The sequence below is a fragment of the Mustela putorius genome, unplaced genomic scaffold, assembly GCF_011764305.1.
Source record: "Mustela putorius furo isolate JIRA1106 unplaced genomic scaffold, ASM1176430v1.1 tig00000275_pilon_pilon_pilon, whole genome shotgun sequence".
Classification (NCBI taxonomy): domain Eukaryota; kingdom Metazoa; phylum Chordata; class Mammalia; order Carnivora; family Mustelidae; genus Mustela; species Mustela putorius.
Genome location: NW_025421341.1, coordinates 12,975,710 through 12,995,549, shown reverse-complemented (window position 1 = coordinate 12,995,549; position 19,840 = coordinate 12,975,710). Strand labels below are relative to the sequence as shown.

At 39.5% G+C, this 19,840-nt stretch overlaps 1 protein-coding gene across 2 annotated transcripts in view; it reads right to left on the bottom strand.

The window, feature by feature from the left end:
• The window catches only part of CCNYL1 (cyclin Y like 1), a 36,742-nt gene extending 17,233 nt beyond the window's left edge, over positions 1-19,509 (bottom strand). The window contains exons 1-4 of one of the 2 annotated variants that reach the window (XM_004764262.3): positions 18,926-19,503; positions 7,936-8,010; positions 6,210-6,244; positions 988-1,088 (exon numbers count right to left, since the gene is read on the bottom strand). In XM_004764262.3, the coding sequence (XP_004764319.1) occupies positions 988-1,088; positions 6,210-6,244; positions 7,936-8,010; positions 18,926-19,151 (437 nt within the window). In that variant the 5' untranslated portion in view covers positions 19,152-19,503. Of the gene's footprint in view, positions 1-987; positions 1,089-6,209; positions 6,245-7,935; positions 8,011-18,925 lie in introns of both variants that reach the window. The other variant, XM_004764263.3, reaches the window with a different exon arrangement.
• Between the last annotated feature and the right edge of the window lie 331 nt (positions 19,510-19,840).

Genomic DNA, 19,840 nt, shown 5'->3' with positions numbered 1-19,840 from the left:
AAGAGATGTTAATAATGTTCTTTGGCCAATTTCGATGAAGTCAGGAAGCTCTGCATATCCAGTTTTGGGCTTATCCTCTTCCTTAAATAAGCTTGAAAGGTTCATCTTGGGGTGTTCTAAAAGTGCAACCCTAATTGTGGATTATAAGGTGCTCCTGGAAATTAAGGTATAGTTTCCATCATCGTAACACTGTTCATGTTTGTTGTATAAACCTGACCACAGCTATGTTTCCAAAAGCATCTCTTTCATTGTTCTCTGCTGTGGTTTTCTTATACATGGACTGATATATGTCCTAGAGATATATTTCTATATTGATACACATTTATAAAGTTAAGATTAACTATATTTATTAAATTATAATTTTCAGTTGAGTAAAATCTCATCCTAAAGAAATTAAGCTTGAGAATTTGCTCAAGATTGACTTGGTATATTTTCCCCCTCTTTGGGAGATAGGAAGGAGAAGTTAATTTTCTTACAGCAATAGTGCAGAGGGAGAAAAAAAATGAATCTTGGGGAAAATCTGACAAAAATTCAATTAAATTTAAATGCAGTTACACTCTGGTGCCAGTAGGGGACAAACTGTTCCTTCTTTCAAGAGTAGCTTCCAAAGTAGTATACATTGTTTAAGGCCTGTAACTCATAAAGAAATACTTCTTTCTAGAAACATCCAATAAAAAGCACCTCTCCATCTCCTCATTATGTTTAACAATGTCTTAACAACGGAAATGTATTAAGTAAGAGGTATACTTTTCCTGGGATTTTTTATTTGCTAACTGGCTTTCCCTTTACCAAGCACTCTAAGATTAAAATGGAAACTGATAATTCAGACTGAGGTCCTGGAAAGCAATATAAAATAGACACCAGTTTCTTAACCTGATTACTGAAAAGGACAATCAAATGACTTAAATCAGATCAAGTATGGCTAGGATGCTTTTAGCATGAGGGGGGCGTCTGTCACTCAGCCCTTGGCAACCTAGTTGTACTCACCATTTTATTGTGGTTCTAAGATTAGGCTGGCTGACTGTGCTGTCATCTAGAAATATTGTTGAGCATGAGCTATACTTTTTAGTAAGCTGCCCTGGAGATACCTGAAGGGGAAGGGAAATAGAAGAAAATGTCACAGTAAGTTAAACCTATAAAAGTGTGTTTTTTCCTCGGTTAAAATGTCAAACGATAAAGCATTAAGATTTTTCTTACACTTCATGAACTGCTTGAGTGTGCTATCCTGTGCAGCTCTATGGGAAACACAGTGGATGCTCTAAATTCCCAGATGGGATTTAAGGAATGGCTTATAAACTACAGCCCTTGATAAATTACCTATTATCAAACCTGGCAACCACGTATTATAAATTCCCTGTATATTAATAACGTAAGGAGCTTAGAATAAGATTTCAGTGGTTTTTTTCCCCCCTAAACTATGAAAAGCAGCTGAGACTTTCTACTTTTGCTATTCATTTACTACAATGAAATGTAATGCTTTATATAATATTGATGCAAGAACATTTTATTGCAGAAAATGAAAGCCAATAATAAATGTATCAGTTCAGGAGACAGTGTGATGAAACAAATGTTCTTGAGTCAGAAGCTGTCTGTGCCAGGGTTGCTCTATCATTAATAAGCTAAGGGGGCTGTAGGTGTCTCTGGGCCTCAGGTTCCTTATCCGGAGGGCAAAAGAGTACTGCGTTAACATTCTCTCACATCCAAAAAAACCCAGATAAAACAGCTTATGAGAACTTCACTTTAACTTCATGTTTAAATAAGACTGCCATCATATTAGTTAAGTGAGAACCTCAGAGGACTTTCCATTCATTTAAAAATTTTATTAATTCTATTCTATGAGTTACTTGATATTCATCACAACAATTTCCTGCCTCCCTCACGCCGCTTTCTATGCCTACAATGCCTTTTTCTTTCTCCTTGTCCCAGAAAGCTTGACCCTATCTACCTCCAGGATACCTTTGCCAGCAGTCACACCACAAAACTTCTTTCTCTGTACGCTCACACATCTAATCTGCCACTTGTTACATGCTACCAACTGCTGGAGGGTGTCCCCTCCCCTCCTAAAAAAAAAGTAAGCTTCTCTAGAGAAGGGCGGACTCTTATTCCTCCCACCTCCAGCTACTGAACACAGATTCTGGGACAGATTAGTAGGAGTTCAATTAACTGACAAATTATTTAAAATCAGTTACAACTGGAAGGTAAATCTTACTACAAATTAATGAGGATTTATCTGCAGTAGTGTCCAAGAGGTGACAATGAACTTTTGGAGACCCTCCATAGAATAAACCATCTTTAAAACACTTTAGAAGTATCCATTTATCTGTGAAGAGCCTGTGCCCAAGTATATAGCAACAGTCAAATACTGAAATAGCCTAAACTATGTTAGGACAATTCTCTTCCTTAACGTAAAACCAATAAACAAATCCCAGTCACTCTAAGTAGTTAAAAGTAATAGCAGCATTCGATACCAAAGAATGCCAACAATTTTAATCTTGGTTTGTTGTGGTTTTTTTTCTTTTTCTTTCTTTCTTTCTTTTTTTTTTTTTTAACTAATTCAGATGAGCCTTCCTTCCTCTTATCAATATAAAATAGCATTCGCCATGCTGTCACACTCTGTCAGCAACCCCCTCAAATAAACGACAAATGGGGCAGGGGGAAAAAAAAAATCTAGTTTACTTTTTAAAATACAGAGCATTTAAAAGCTGCCAGTAGCCAATAATCAGAAATATCCACATGATATATAAAAACACCACTTTGCCTGTTTCAGATGTTTTCCTACAAAGTCATTTACCTCTTACTAACAAAAAGTTCTAGACCTTCTGTTTTTGAAAAGTATCACTAAATTTTGCTTCAAACCAGAAATGTTCAACTATATGTAACACTGTCATGTTCTTTAAAGCTATTCAGTCAATACGTATTTTAAGAATCTCAATAAATACAGCATGTAAAACGAAAATTAATTCATTTAAATACTTTTACTCTAAATGAAAGAAAGTTCTTTAAGGCCACTACTAGTAGAGTATACTATGGTGTATAATTACATAATAATAAAAGTCAATGCTGACCAAAACCTATACTGAGGAGCCATAAAAAGAATAGAAAGAAAATGCACCAAAATATAGATCAGTTGGTAAAGCTTTGGGTTATATTTATTCCCACTTTCCTCATTAACTTTTTTTCTAGTATGAATATATTTTGGCTTGCCTTTGAAAATATTAGTGTGAAACATTTAAAAATTTTAATTAGATGTAGTCTTACAGCCATATGGGGGGTTAGTGAATCAGCAACTTACAGTGTACTGGCTAGATCCAACCAAAGATACACTGAACACTTCCCTATCAGTTCAGGCCTACTTTTCAGTATTCAGTAAGACCTAATATTCAACTAGAGGGTGGCAGAATTAAGCCTCTGAACAATGCCTGGATATACCAAGCTATAATTATTTATTAGCTTAAAATTAGCCGAGATTTAAAGACAATTGTCTTTTATGGTTAAAGGCTTACCATCACCGGCTTACAGCCTCAACAAACAACACTGACAAGCACAGGGTCATAAAAAGTAAATACTTAAAAAATCAAATAGCAAAAAACAGCAGTATAGTGTTCACAGATATTTCAGTTGTTACTAGAATAGACAGAGACAAAGGCAGTGTTTATTTTCATTCATTGAGCACTAACGGAATCGGTGGACTTTTATAATCTTTACAACAAAGGTTATTTCACACACTTAGGATTCAATGGCAAAGACTAAAAAATAATCATACTTAGAAGTCTAGGAAATCACAATCCAAGCCTTACCATCAAAGGCCAAGTACCTGTTGAAATCCAGGCCCCAGCCACTGTCCTGCCCATTGTGCCTACTGCTAAAGTTCACTTGTGGGTCTCTCATTTTCACAGCACAAGTTGTCTTTTTCACAAGACAACTTTAAAATGTCCAACACTATGCATTAATGAAAACTGCTTCATCTATGTTGTGCATTAATGGGACAATATGACAGGGTGTGTGGTCTGAATCCTTAATCAAGGCATTAGGAGAAAAGTGTAGTATGCTAATTATGAGGATAAATGGAAAATACTGCCTGAATTAATATCATTAATTATACTGAATTAAAGCTTTAAACTTAAATATATACTTTCAAAACACGTTCTAAGTTTGACTTAAAAACATGGTGGACTGATCACAAATCTACTTCCTCTCCTTTCAGAGGACACATACAACACAGGATAAATAGCAGGTGCTTTTTAACGTTTGAAAGGTGAAAAGACCAAAGGAGTGGCGACTGACACGGCAGAACAGAAAAGCACAGAGGCTGGAACAGCAACAAGAAAGCCAGTTTGTCTTACAGAACCCGAGGCAGGCTCAGAATTCAGAGACTCAGCCCCCAGACGCCCACAGGGAGGCCCATCCGTGAACAAGTCCTGCTCACGCATAGTACTTCCAGTGAGATCACAGACACAGGCAGAGACCACTCCATATTTGAGAGAAGCCTCTGACAAATAAGAGAGATCAGAACGGGAAAAGAAATTGATGGGAATGATAAAATTAAGAAGCAAATGAAAAGTGCAAAAATTCTTAAAAACCCTAAGATGAGAAAACGCATTCATGAAAGAACCAGATGCTATAAATAACGAGAGACTATAAGAGAACTCTATAAATTAAAAACAAGATAGATAAAGCTCAGTATTCAATAGAAGGAGAAGGGTTAGAGCATAAAGTCAAGGAAGTCCCCAGGAAGTAGGACAACAAGACAAAATGGAAAATAGGAAAAAAATTAGAGATCTGTGCGGGAATACTGGTTCAAGAGGTCCAACATCTGAATCTCTCTCACACACACACACACACACACACACACACAAAGACACTCATTAGAAAGAGAGATGGTCTGCAGACTGACTTGCCCCAACAAAATGAAAAGGTCCATATCAAACCATATTATGAAATTTCAGAATCTCAGGGATAGAGAAGGTACTAGAAGGTTTCAGGGAAAGAAGGGATGGGGGAACAATGACTAAAATTGGTAATGTACAATGTATCATACAATGTCAACAGATTTATGAGCAACACTTTAAATAAATGAGAAGACAATAAAGAAATGTCTATAGAACTGCAAAAATTAATTTCTATAGAATTCTATACTTCATCAAATATCAAATAGTTTCAGAGAAGCTAGATCTCTAAAAACTTCTGCCTATTCCCAGAAAAATGTGCTCCAGTAAAACAAGGGCCTGTAACAAGACAAGGGGAAACAGAGAATCTAGGACATAGGGGATCCAACACAGGACAGCAGTTATGTGAGATCCCAGATGACTTCAAGGAGATATACCAGGAAAACAGACACAGAGCCAACCTAGTGAAAACCAGTCTACTCTACTGGAATAGAACAACAAAAGCCAGTCTCCAAGAAAAAAACAGAACAGATGTGTTTTAGTAAACGAAAAATATTTCTGATGGACATGTGACAACTGTTAGAACATTTGGGGGGAAAATTAGCTATTAGAAAATCAGCAAGTGAACAGTGTCAGGAAATTAATTCCACACAAAAAAGGAAGAACGTGAAAGCAGAAAGACCCGCCAGGGAGCTCCTTACAGCATTTGGCCGTGTGAGATCATGTTGGCTAGGAGAATGGGGCCCGGATTACCCTGGAGAAGTGCAGAAGTGCTCAGGTCTCAGAAATACTCAAGACAAAGAATGAGGTGTATACAGGAGAAGGCACAGGCAGAGAACTACATGGCTCAGCAGGGAACAACATTTGCACAGTCATAACAACATACACCTTGATTCTGACAAAGACCGTGATGCAGGTTGAGGGACTAGCGGCAGGGGCAAAAAGGCCATGGTGAAGGACGAAGCTAAGCTTGCATCTGGCACAATAGGAAGTTGAGAGTGCTAAAAATTAACGTAGTTATTACATTTTTGTTACTTTGGTTAAAAAATAAGATTAAAAAATGAAGGCAGAACTTTATACCATAGCTATGTTACTGAAATTTAAGTTAAATGTCAGAACCCTTAAAAAATGGGCACTACTAAGCCAAAGACTTTCTAGAATACATTTGGTAACGAGGAAAATAGAACAGATTTCAGAAAATCTACAAAAAGAGGTCCTTACAGGGCTAACAGTATGGGATCCATTATATTTTTGGGGAATAATGACATATACTTTTAATTCAAACTATTAATTTCTTACTTAACTTTTCAACTGTTTACTTACATGGTTTAAATGGTTGCTCTTCCTCTTTTCTCGCACTAAGAATAAAAAAAATTAACTGATCAATTCTGATACAAATGCCACAGAAAAGTAAAAGTAGTTGCTACTCATCTGACAGATTACCAATGCACACAATGAGGTGAAATTTCATTTTAAAAATATAATTTCCAACAAAATTTATAATTTAAATTACCTAGCAAGACGAATCCTATAAAGTAAAATCTAAAAACTTAGTTTTACTTTTTGACCCAACAGATTTTCTTTGTTAGGTACAAACAAAAGGCTCCCCATGTACAAAAGAAAAGGACAAAGCAAACTAGGCCAGGTGAAAATTTAACTAATAAAAATGTTTACCTGTTGAATATCTGAACCACGACATAGTATTTTCTAATTCTATATTTATATACAACTTACTTTAATTACCAGGATCCGACAGCTCTAAGAATCAGTTTCTGGCCAGGCACTAATTTCTAGATACATCAGTATTCTGGAAGCATCCTAAAGCACTTATTGGTGATCTACTAGAATACCTTGCTAAAAAATAAATGGGCCATTACACAACTGGAAAGTATCTATCTTAAATTTATATTTTAATAAGTGTGCTAACCCAACCGATTGTTATCTACAGCACACAAAATCACTTTGCTCTAAAAAAGACTAGACGAAGAATAAAAGCTCCAATGAGGGTCTTGGACCCCATTTTTTGTTTGTTCGTTTCCCACACTGCCTCCTTTAATGTGGGGTGACATCCTAGGCACACATTCCTTATGACTCAGGAGAGAGAGACATGAGAAAGCTTTGCTTTTACTGTCTCCACACACTGTCTCTACATGTGGAAGAAACAGAGAAATACAGCAATCCTAACCAGAAGTGATCTGCTTAAGTCAGGCTATGTACATACTCTATGAAAATGCAGGTTAAAACCACCCATTTTTTATCGTGCTGCATACTTCAAATATTATGGAGCCCTCACTTTTTAAATTCCTGCTGTCATAATCATCCGAAAAACTTGGTCACATATGGCTCTTAGTTCAAATAAAAAAGGATTTAACATTACATTAAGGAAAATAAGCATGCAAGCAGGAGCGCTAAAACTCTACAGTTCTGATTCTCATCATACATCAAGGACACAGGCAATGTATACTAGTCTCTAACCTTCCAGGAAACCCCACAGGCCATGTTTGTTCCCATGTATCCAGGCACACCACTACATTAGGATGAGAAAATTTTGAATAGCTCAGAAGTTCTGAGTAGAATAAATGTGGATATGAGATAGGCTTGTTGGTTGAGGCTGGTGTAAAATGGGGCCAGAATCACAGATTTAATCCCCGTAAGTTAACAACTTTTTTTTTTTTTTTTTAATTTGTTAAATGGAAACTTAACTGGGGCCTAAATCCTATCACTCATCTTGAAAACCGTTGTTCTTTGGAGTCAGGGGTTAAAGGACAAGGCAGTACGGAGAATTAGACAATATCTAAATCATGCGGTCACAAGTGATAAGTTGATAAAAGTTGGTAAAAGAGGTGGCAAAATGTGTACACAGAGTCTCCGTTTCTGCTAGCTAAATCCGTAACAACGAAAGGAGAATATATCATCAGATATCATAATAAGAAATGAATACATGAAAGAGTGAAACACTTAAACCAACGTACAAGCTCTTTTAGGGACTTTCTATAATACACAAAACAAAAACAATCTTTTTCTCAGAGGGGGAAAAACACTGTCTTACCATCCGTTTGAGATTTGCTCAGGAAAATTGTGCTTGCCCTTGGATGGTCAGAAGGGTTTGATTCCAAAGCTAACTCTGTATAGGAAGAAGAGAAAAAGGTGTGACAATTTGAGTAGAAAAATACATGATTTTAAAAATAGCTACACATCAATTTTAATCACTTAGCAGTGTGGGGAAGAGTTTTTAGTAATGACAAAAAGCCAGTTTCAGTAAAGGCAACAATATAAAATTATACTGGGAAACCACAAAATTGTAGAATCTCTTCACATATGTGGAATAAAACCAAGCTGTGTCTTCAACTTCTTTTTAACCTGCACCTAAATAATCTATGCAACGTTTGGATGGAATTTTATTTGTGCCTTCCCCCTCCTACTTAACTATTAAAAATCCTGTCACCACCCCTTAAGCTGATATTACTGGCATATTCCAGAAACAGTCTCAAAAAGCAAGTTACGTTGTGGCTATTACTGTCAGATACCAGCTCAATATACCAAATATGTCAAAACCAAACAAGTTGCTTTTGGCAAGCAAATATTCTTTAGACAATCAAATAGCTAATTCTAACTCCATTCAACAAATGAACTCATTTAGTTTGCTGTGGTTTATATGGGGGACTATCCACCATGGCAGATTTTTAAAAAACTGTATGAAAGTTCAATGTTCTATTCTACAGGTACACTTCCATAATAGCAAGTAATTTTTAACTTTTGCTCTCAATTTCCAAAGTAAAACTCCTGCTTCCTCCATCCATGCTGCATGATTAATTTGGGGTTTCAATAAGAGTACTTTTTGGACCAGATCATGGGGCTACTTGTAAAAAATTTTGTCTATACCTATGTAAAGGTATGCCTGCCTGTAGTCCACACCTTGTACCAAGGTGGGAAATTCTCTATTTACACAATACAAAGCAGGTACTTGAACTTTCATAAAAGAGGGTTTGCCACTATATGCGATAATAAAATTATCATTTTAAAAACAAGTGAAACACCTTTGGTGTGTCTAAGATTCCAAACAAAATGGTTTCTGCATTTCCTCAAGATGTTTAGTGACAGTCTGATAAGCAAAGCAGTCTGAGCAAGAAATAGGAAATGCAGAAATAGGTTTTTGTCTGGTTGCATATAATCTTTGTTATTTTTAAGCTCTGTTAGCTCTGAAATATATTTTTGGGCTACTTCACTGTTTTTGACAAGACAGCCTGATACTTCTATCAAACAAATGACTTTCATATTGCAACAACCTTTGTTAAGAACCACTCAAAATTCTCTGAGGAAAAAAAAAAAAAAAACCCACCATATGACACTCCTCAGCAAGGTCCATCCCAAAGTACTTAGCCAATCATGTAAGAAACCGGACCAAGATCCTGAGAGAGTAATGGTTAAGTCTAGTATTCCCCAAACCACATAACAATTGTTCTGTTTTTTAAAGGCGTGTTGGCAGTCTAATAGAAAATAGTATCCTTGGCTTCCCTGGCTCTTAGAGAATCAAAATGTCCATTAAAACCTAATCAGTCTTGGGACGCCTGGGTGGTTCGGGTCATGATCTCAGGGTCCTGGGATCGAGTCCCTCATTAGGCTTCCTGCTCAGCGGGGAGCCTGCTTCCTCCTCTCTCTCTGCCTGCCTCTCTACTTGTGATCTCTCTCTCTCAAATAAATAAATAAAATCTTAAAAAACAACCAAAAAACTAATCAGTCTTATCCCACATCAGGCTCCTCGCTCAGCAGGGAGCTTGCCTCTCTCTGCCTCTGCCTGACAGTGCTCTCTCTCTCTCTGACAAAATAAAATCTTAAAAAAAAAAAAAAAAATCAGTCATATAGTAAATAATGTCTAATTCAGCATTTCACAAACTTATCTACCTAGAATCATTTTTTCCTCCAATAGAATCTTTCACAATCACCATTTCGGACTTCTTGGTTTAACAGGAATCTGAACCATCCATTTTAATGGTACTGCCAGCACTAGAAATTTACATAGCTAAACATAGCTTTGTTCTTCATGGAAATTCCTTCACTGAATTTGAAGTCTGTTTGACTGCTTTTGGAGAAACTATTCTATTCAACATTTTTATGTAAAAGAACCATACATAAAAATTAAACTTTTTTTCCACATATTTGAAAAATAAGACAATGTTAGTTATTTGGAAAATCAATGAATTCAGCTGTGCTCAAAGTGACAAAGACTTTCACGGCTGCCTCTAACCTAAGGCTTTCGAAAGCGTTCATGACCAACTTCTTACAAAAAAAAAAAGCAAATATATCACATGTGAATCTAGAAAATAAGCAGAAATGTTTGTAGAAATAAACATACTACCTATCAGTGCCTATGGCACAAAAGAAGTTTAATTAACACTTTTCAGTGGGAATTCTAGGGATCTCTCTCTCTCTCTCTCTCTCTCTCACAAACACACACACACACACACACACACACACACACACACACCCCCTTCCCAAACCAAGATATGCTACTAAGGATCTAAATATTAAAATTCAAGAGGCCTTGGGTAAAAGAAATATCAATATGCAGAAAAAGTACAAAATGAGCCCAAGTGATAAGAAGGAAATTGGCACTGTCCCTACTCCATTTAGGCTGGGCCAGCTACTGCTGCCCTGGGACTTCCCAAGAACCACTGAGAGGGGCAGAGCTGGGGCGCCTGGGTGGCTCAGTTGGTTAGGCATTTGACTCCCTAATTTCAGCTCAGGTCTTGATCTCAGGGTCATGAGACTGAGCTCTGCTTCAGGCTCCCCATTCAGCACAGTGTCTGCTTGAGATTCTCTCTCCTTCTCCCTTTGCCCCTCCCCCCACTCATGCTGTTTCTATACATAAATAAATACTTTTTTAAAAAGAGAGAGAGAAAAAAAAGAGGCAGAGCTGTAGATTCTTGGCTACTGTCTGGAGCTTCCCCAGGCTTCCTTTGCCATCACGGGGGGTGGGGAAGGGTTGCGCATGATGGAAGCCTTTTAGGATGTATCAACAGAGGAGAGCAGAACTGAGAAAGGCCATTTAATTCCTGGGTCAAGTAGTAACCAATTTACTCCATGAACTCTGGTTATAGAAGTCAATATATATATTTTTTAATTTTTAGATATTAACATGTAAATGAAAGAAACCAGGTTAATCAGCAGTACTGATGGTCACATTATAGGTGCAAACAGTTAAAGTCATTTGCTCCTTCCTTTAACAAATATCCTATCATGAACAAAAATTTGCAAGAACCAAAATAATACTTTGTTTAAAAATTACTCATCAACTCACAACCATTACCTTGTTACTTACCCTTAAAAAAATAGCTCCATTTATGTCCTACTTTTTTCCTGACAGGCAATCTCAACCCCATTCGAATATATTTACTATTTAATGGATACACAATGGCCTACCAAGTGTTATTCCCATACTTTAGTCAATCACATATTTTTAGGGTTCAGGTTGCTTACAAACATCTATTCTTATGAGGAAAATCTTCATATACATAGTTTTTTGTCTATCTCCTTAGGAAAGATCTCCAAAATGGGATGACTAGACCATAAGGTTAAATAGTTGTCATGACTCAATGTATAATACAAAGCTGCTTTCTTATTAAAAAGGTGGGAGCATTCTAGTGTGTAATGCTATCAACTGCACCAGTTTTCACTCCCACCCTGACTTCTGATACCTGAAAGAAAAAAATTCCTACTGATATAAATGAAGAAGTTCACTGTCTCTAATTTGCACTTCTGATTATACAATTTAACTATTTCACCCATAGTTAACAGTATTATTTCCACTTTGGTGAGATGCCTATCACATGTATGTATTATATGTACTATAATTACAAGGACCCTAAAATGTTCTCAGTTTGTATGAGGTTTTCAGAAAATAATAATCTTCTGTCTCTAGCCTATGACAATTTCTATATAACTTGCGATTTTTGCTAATGACAAAAACTACATTGCTATTTTATAGAATGGATACTTAAGCCTTTAGATATTAAACTCAGATGAGCACACACACAGTATTTCTGCACTGTCCTTTACTGTCTTCTCAAGAACCTAAGACAACTGAACTACCCTATTTGCTCTATGAAAGAGAAAGACTGCGAACCATTAAGCGAAGCGTTACCACCTCCCACCAACATGCACATAGGCATGTGTGCACACACAGTGGTTTAGAGAGATGGCATGAAATTACTGTACATCTTGTATGTGACTCTATCCCAAAATTACTTTTTTGGAAACCTCTAAGAATGTTTTAACCTAAGAGAAATACTCCTGAGTTCATGATTAGAAGCTATGATTCAAATTGTATTTTAAGACCCATCACTTTTTTAAAAAAATCAATTTAAATTGCAACTTAACTTGACAGCATGACAGGTTAATGTAGGAAAGTAGGACTTCAAAAAAAAAATTAAACTTGGATCTTAACGTAAATACAGAGGAAATCTATAAAACTATTGACATCCAATATTGCTTTCCCCCTAATCAAAGATTCTACCAGTTATAAGATGCAGAGATGTTAAAAATGTGAAAATACAAGCAACTTAGAATAAATGAAATGCATTATTAAAGGCCAAATGTGTAAAATTATGCAACTGTAAGTGTAGTAAATGATTTTTCCTTGTCAAAATATTAGGGAAAGAAGGAAGTGACCAAGAAAGTGTCAAAGCAGTGTGTTTCACAAGGAGATTGTTTCAATATATTGATTTCAATATATTCCAATTAAATAGAAGATGTCAGCAGTTTTTCTGGGCCAGCTGCTGGGCACCTGTTCACTTAAGGCTTCCTGCACTTACTGAACTACGCTGTCATCCTTACACCGTACCGTGCTCATTTTATGGCCCATTAACACAAGTCTCTCAAGTCTTAAAATTACCTTCATTTTATCCCTGAGTCCACACCTTCCAGGAAATTCCTAATTCTTCTGCTTCCTACCTCTGGCTTCTAAACCACTTCTGTACCTGAATCTACCTTGGTTCTCAGTCCTGCCATTTCGTAGTGAAGTGCGTCTTTTTTCCTTTACCCACTTCTAAGGAGTATTTTTGCTCAGTTTCTTGAATGTCAGAGAACATTTCTGGGCTGCGAGTTACCTTTATTTCATTTCACACTGGGCAATGTTAATATTTTAATTCTAAAACCTAAGTACTTTAACACACACACACACACACAAACGGTAAGGGAAAATAGTAGTATCCAAAGTAGCCCACATGATAAATCATTCAATAAATTCTACCACAGTATGCCATATATCTGTGATTTATATCCCTGATCTATCATCTCATTTTCAAAACGTGAACAACTCAGTTTATACCCCTCAGAGCCCATCTTCTCATGTGTAAAACATTTAATTTTTATACTATGTAACACAGAACATTGTTCGTGAGGATGGAAAGAAATGCAAGAGCCATCCACGTTAACATATAAAGCACAATAAATGACCAAAAAAAGCTTTCACAAGCGAACTCAGAAGCAAAAACTGAACATTCAGCATTTCATTGTAAAGTGCATGAAATGTCCACTCATTACTCTCAGCCAATATCACCTCAAGCAAATATGTGCTTTGGCGAACACTAAAGGGAAAGGACTCAAAGTCACACAAGCAGTAAGAATTTCTCACAGTGATTTTGGTTTAAATATCTAGTTCTCCTGCTGCTGTCATGCAGATCACTGTGTGTCCTCTCCTTGCTGCTTCCATGTAATGTAACCTAGAGATCACTGCACAGCAGTGAGGACCTTGCTCTTCTTTACAGCTGCGTAGCTCTCCACTATGTGGAGGTACCAGTTGATTTTACCAGCCTCTTACTGGACACTTATTAGTTATTTCTAATACTCTGCTCTTGAAAATATTGCAACATAAACTGTGTGAATATGTGATTTCATACCTGTGGGGTATATCTTCAGAATAAATTCCTCGGGGTAGGACTTCTGGGTTAAATCTATCTGCAATGTTGTGAGATTGGGCCGATTTCCCCTTTATGGGGTCAGACCATTTTGCATTTCCAGCAGCAACGTACGAATGTAACTGTTCCTTCACAGTCTCACCAAAGAATGTGGTATCAGTGGATTTTCTCCCAATAGGAGAGAAACCATAGTATAGCTTTATTTTGCATTTCCCCTGTGCATGAAGACATGTTTAAGGGTCATCTGCATTTGCTCTGTGGCTTGCGCTTCATATCTTTGTTGTAAGTCGCTCTGTATTTTAGGCCTGTATTGTTTTTCAGTTCAGTCTCCTCTTGCCTCCCACCTGAACTACCGGAACCAGACTTCTACCTGATCTCCCTGCTTCCATCCAGGCCTCTGTTACACATGCTCACACAGTGGCTAGTCTGTTTGTTTGTTTTTAAAGAATTAATGTCATTCCCCTTTATATAATCCTCCAAAAGTTTCCCATTACAACTAAACTAAGATCCCAATTTTTTGTGAAGCCCCGGTATTCTAAAGGTCTGAATCTACCACATTCCTGTTGGCATCCCTCACCCTGCGGCTTCCATCCCGGTGTCTTCCTGTCTTTGCCTGCACCAGCATATTCCCACGTGAGGAACTGATCAAAGCATCTTCTCCCATATCCTCCCATAGCTCCCTCTCACTTTAAGGGCTGTACACTTGTCACTTGAAAGCAGCAGTCTTACACCACTTCGTGGAAACCTGTCCTCCAATCCTTGACCTTCTTTCATCACTTCACTATCTGAGGTTCTTTCAATATTCACGTGCTGTCTAACCCTAGGTTCCTCTAGCATCTAAGAAGTTAAGGTTATAGGCTTTGCCCTGTTTATGTCTGTCCTGCATCTGGAACAATGCCTAAAAAAATCTCTGTTTCAGTGTGCCCAAATCCAGTTAAGCTTCTCCCAATTTCCCCAACTAAGATTTCTTCGAATGCTTCTTTGGAGAAGTCATCTTAGACCGGCATGACTTTCAGATCTCTTGTAGTAGTTATTTCGAATTAAAGACATAAGACAGTCTACAAAGAACACAAAAATCTCAAGGAGGAATTCTAACATCCAGTGAAAAACCAAAAGTAACTTCAATTTGGTATAAGAACATTTAATGTTAAAGTACTTTACCTACAAAAAGAACAAGACATAAGACAAAGAATACCATCTGAATTCTAAAGAGAGGTACAATGCAGCAGTTTTTATCTGTGTCCCCAGAATAAGGCATGATAATGGGATTGTGTTGTTTTACTATAAGAGATGCCCAACCATAAAGGGTAGGTAAATGAGTGGTGCTCCAACCATTCAAAGATACACTAAACAGTTATTAAAAGGCATGTGGTAGAGCTATGTGCAGCTCCATGGAAATATATCCTGAGTGCTCTCTGGGGGTCAAGCACAGTTCCAGGAACTTTATACCATTATTTCTCTTTAACACAAAAAGCTATATGGAGGGATCGAGTCCTGTATAGGGCTCTCTGCTCCTCGGGGAGCCTGCTTCCTCCTCTCTCTCTGCCTGCCTCTCTGCCTACTTGTGATCTGTCAAATATTATAAATTAAAAAAAAAAAAATAAAGCTATAAAGCGGCACATGAAGCTATCTCATTTTTGTAAAGTTAACAAAATAAAATTAACAAATGTTTATATACAAATGAAAGGTTTAGGAATAAGAAACACCAAAATATTAATAAAAGTTCTGGATTTTCTAAGTGAATGACTTTTTTGTATATATATTTATTTTTAAGATTTTATTTGACAGAAATCACAAGTAGGCAGAGAGGCAGGCTGAGAGACAGGGGGAAGCAGGCTTCCTGCTGAGCAGGAAGCCCGACCCCAGGACCCTGGGATCATGACCTGAGCTGAAGGCAGAGGCTTTAACCCACTGAGCCACCCAGGTGCCCCTTTTTTGTATTTTCTAAATATTTTACAGCAAATGCCTATTGTCATTTAAAAAAAAAAAAAAGTGTTTAAAATAGCTATTGGAAAGAGGAAAGCTCTGTTGCTCAGAGGTTTTTCCACATCAGATTGACAATTCTTTCCTCACTCACTCTTCAGGGGAAGGGGGAAGAAGGGGTCACTTGAGAGAGAACTTTTGGCAAGCAAATTAGCGAAGACTGTAAGGTTGGAACATAAAAGGCTGTATGAAAAGTTGATGAGTAATATAAGGTCGGATAATAGGACTTTACTGTCTTATTTTGTGTTATTGATACTACCACCAGTTATTGTGGATACACTGTTAGATAAAGGTAAGGTAGTAGAAAAATTCTTTTGAGTCTATCTGAAATCTATATTAGGTTCTTAGGAATATCTCTTTGAAATGGCTTACAAATGTTTCAATGTTAAATTTCAATGTTTCAATGTTAAATGTTGAAATGTTTCAGAAAAACAAGGCACAACATTATTTATGGAGGTTTCTGTCTAAGAAAGGAACCAATTAAATTCTTCATCATGGAAAAGCCAAAATGTTCTCTATTTAAGTAGGTATTTCTTAGTTCCCCTGTAAAAATTGTCTGAAATAGAGACATTAAAAGCAAACTTTCAATGTGCCTGCACTTCATAGTTGGTGTTCTGACCCTGTTTCTATGGAAACCTAAGAGGCAAATGCTGAAATTGAGGGTTCTCTTATCATTTTATTGAACATCAAAGAAAATTAAGACAAACTAAAATGAATTTTAACTATGTTAAATATAAAAGGTAAATTGTATATTCACGAACTTTTTTTTTTTTTTTTAAACTTTTCTGGTTTAACACTCCTTATAGTCCTATACTTAATACTGGGTAACTTACCTTATCAGCTTTTCTTACTGTTCCTGTGTCCAGGGCATTCTTGGCTTATTCGAGATCACCAGAACAAACTCTTTTAAATGCATCAACGCGTTTACCCGACTGGTTAATCTAGGCTATATCATGACTTCTTTTAGTCTTATCTACTGTAATAATTACAGACATGGAAGGGAGAGGTAAAGTTGCTTCTGAATTGCAAATCATCAAGCTAAGCGGAGACAGGCCTATCGCATGGATAAATAATAACAGATGCATTCTAAAGAGGTTTTTAGGCACCCCAAGAACTGAATTTGGCAATCCATCCCTTCCATGTCAGTTTCTTCTGTTCAGCTGCTGTGTTACAGTCATTGCCCATCTCAGAATCTCTCCTCCATCAGCAATGCAGGGAGAACACACTCATGCCCTTATGTGTAGTTGGAAGGGCCAAATCAGACAGACATGAAGATGTGTCACAAAATCTTCAAAGAATTATTAAAAGGTCCAAATTTGGTCTCTCTTCCAACACTACCCATCTACTAACTACTTTGACCAATCACTCAGAGGCTTGCTTACCTTACAGCACCAAGAAGAGCGGAAGTTTTCACAAGTATTTACATGCTTTGTGTTTAAAAGTACAATGAACTCAAATAATTTGCTCATTCTTTTACAACACTTCAATATTCTGAAAAAGCAGTGCTTTCCAGTTACAAAGCCATACCCATCATATGGGTAAATCCACAGGCTTAATTATTATAACTCAAATTAACAGCCCACCTAAAGTTTACATAGAAAAAGAACTAGACATTTCCCCTAGGAAATAATGAAATAAGCTGGGGCACTCAAATGAAACAAATGGGCTAATGGGGCTTTAACATCTTTATGATACAATGTTTTCTACTTCAAAGGATATAAGACTTCATTAAAGAGCCAGGCAGTTACTCAGAATTATCTTTACCTAGTCATCCCTTTCCAAAATTCCAGAGGCAAAAATCAAACATTTCCTCTTTACCCTCCCCCCTCCCCCAACCGTTTAGTCAGAACTTTTACCCCAACATTCTTAAAGTTGAACAGGATTCTATAGACAGGAGCGGGGGAGGAAGGAAAGAGAGATTTGGAGACATTCTTGTGCAAGATCTGACACTTTAAAAAACATATATTTTATTTATTTATTTATTTATTTATTTATTTATTTGAGTGGGAGAGAGAGAGAGAGAGCGAGCCCACAAGCAGGCGGAGGGGCAGAGGAGGAGGGAGAAACAGACTCACTGCTGAGCAGGGAGCCCGGTGCGAGGCTCCATTCCAAGACTCTGGAATCCTGACCTGAGCCGAAGGCAGACACTTAACCGACTAAGCGACCTTGGCACCCCAGGATGACACACATCTTAATTACCAAACCTTTATATTACAAATTAAGGTCTAAATTTATGGCTTGTTTTTTTTTTTTTTTCCCCTCTCCGGAAACTTTCGACCAATCAATCGTCTCATTAACCACCCGCCTCTCATTTTTAGAACGGGCAACAAGTAAGTGAAGTCTGTTAAGTCACTGAGGTAGGGCTGAAGACCTATTTGGGCCAAAGTGGGAATTAAAAGTAATGAGAACTGCCCGGATTCTCCGTTCGGTATAAGAAGTACTTCTGGTAGCCCTGGCAGTAACGTTCCGCACCGTTCACAGTTATTTCAAGACCCTTCCTCCCATCATTTTCTTCCCGTCCGTCTTCAAATTCTAGAGGAAGGCAGCTTCCACCGAGGCTGCTGAAAACCGCCTACTTAGGAACACCACACGGACTCTCCCAGGCCAGTCTGTACTGTGAATTTCAATAACAGAGCCGTAACAATGCGTCTCAACTGTCCCGCGTGTCCAGTGCCTTAACGGGTGGGAGGAAGGATACCATCAGGCTCTTACCTGGTTTCTTCGCTTCGGTACGCACAGGGAGATGAGGTGGACGGGGGATTTACATTTTGGGGAGAGAATAGACCAAAAAGTCTTCATAAAAAGTCTTTATAAAAGTCCCCCGAGATGTTAAGTAGACCGACAAACAGGAAGGAGTTGCGCCTGGTGGGGGGTCTCGGGCCGGGCTGGGAAATGGGAAGAGGGGAAAGAACCGAGCGTTCGGGGCAGGGAAGAGGGAGAGCAACTGGCCGGACACGACGGGGAAAGAATAAGGGGTGGGGACGCCAGGCAGAGCCAGCCTTGATCCCCGGCGCCCAGCCCTGGGCAAGCCGGCTCCGGGCAGGAAGGCGCCCGAGGCGGCGGCTGCGTCCCCGGGGGACCGCCCGAGAGCGGAGAGCGTCGGCCCCCGAGAGGGACGAGAGGTGCCCGCCTCCTCCTTACCTTCAGGCATCTCCCGGTCGCTGATGTGCTGCAGGTGGTGGCCCTCGCCCGCTCCGAAATCCAACTCGGCGGGCTCCACGGCAGCAGGCGCCGGCGCTACTGCCACCGCGTCCCCGGCCGCAGCCTCGTAGATCTCAGACTCGTAGTCGGGCACCGCCGACCCCTTGCGCCGGCCCAGCTTGGGGCTGGCATTGGGGGACACGCAACAGGTCAGGGTGTTCCCCATGGGGCGCCTCCACTCCTCGCCGCCTTCACTCGCCCCCGACTCCGCCGCGCTCAGCAGCTACCCCCTCCCCCAACAATGGCGCGGTCGGCACCGGCAGCCCCGGGCTACGCCGGGGCTGCGCCGCGCATGCAGGCGCGGCCTCGCCCGCTGTCCGATGGTCCGCCCAGCCGCCGGGCCCGGGGCAGGGCTCCGGCCCCGGCCGCACCCCCGCCGCCGCGCCGCTGCCGCCGCCTCCCCCAAGCCAACTAGTCTGTGAGGGCGGTGACCAGCCCGGCTTATTTAAAAGGGGTGGGGACCCGACAAGCGCAGAGACGCGCAGCCACTGCCGGGAGAGAGCGCGGTCGGGGCTCCTCCTCCTTCCGCCGCCACCTCCCGACTGAAGTCCGCTGGCCTGGCTGGCGCCTGCCAACCGGAACGCATTCTGTGGTCACCTGGTTACAAGGGACCAATCACGCCCAGAGTTCCCTCCACGCGCCCGCCTCGGTGCGGTGGCACGTGACTCACAATGCCCCGCCCCCGCCCCGCGGCGGCTCCGCCCCCCGCGCGGCGCGCCTCCGACTCCAGCTCCCATTCATCTCGCGCAGCCGGGAGTTTTCCGGTTCTGCGGGAAGCGCTGCGGGCGTTTGTGGCTCCAAGCTGCCCTGGGTCGGTGGGCTTTACAGAAAGTCTTGTTAGTAAAGAGCCGATGC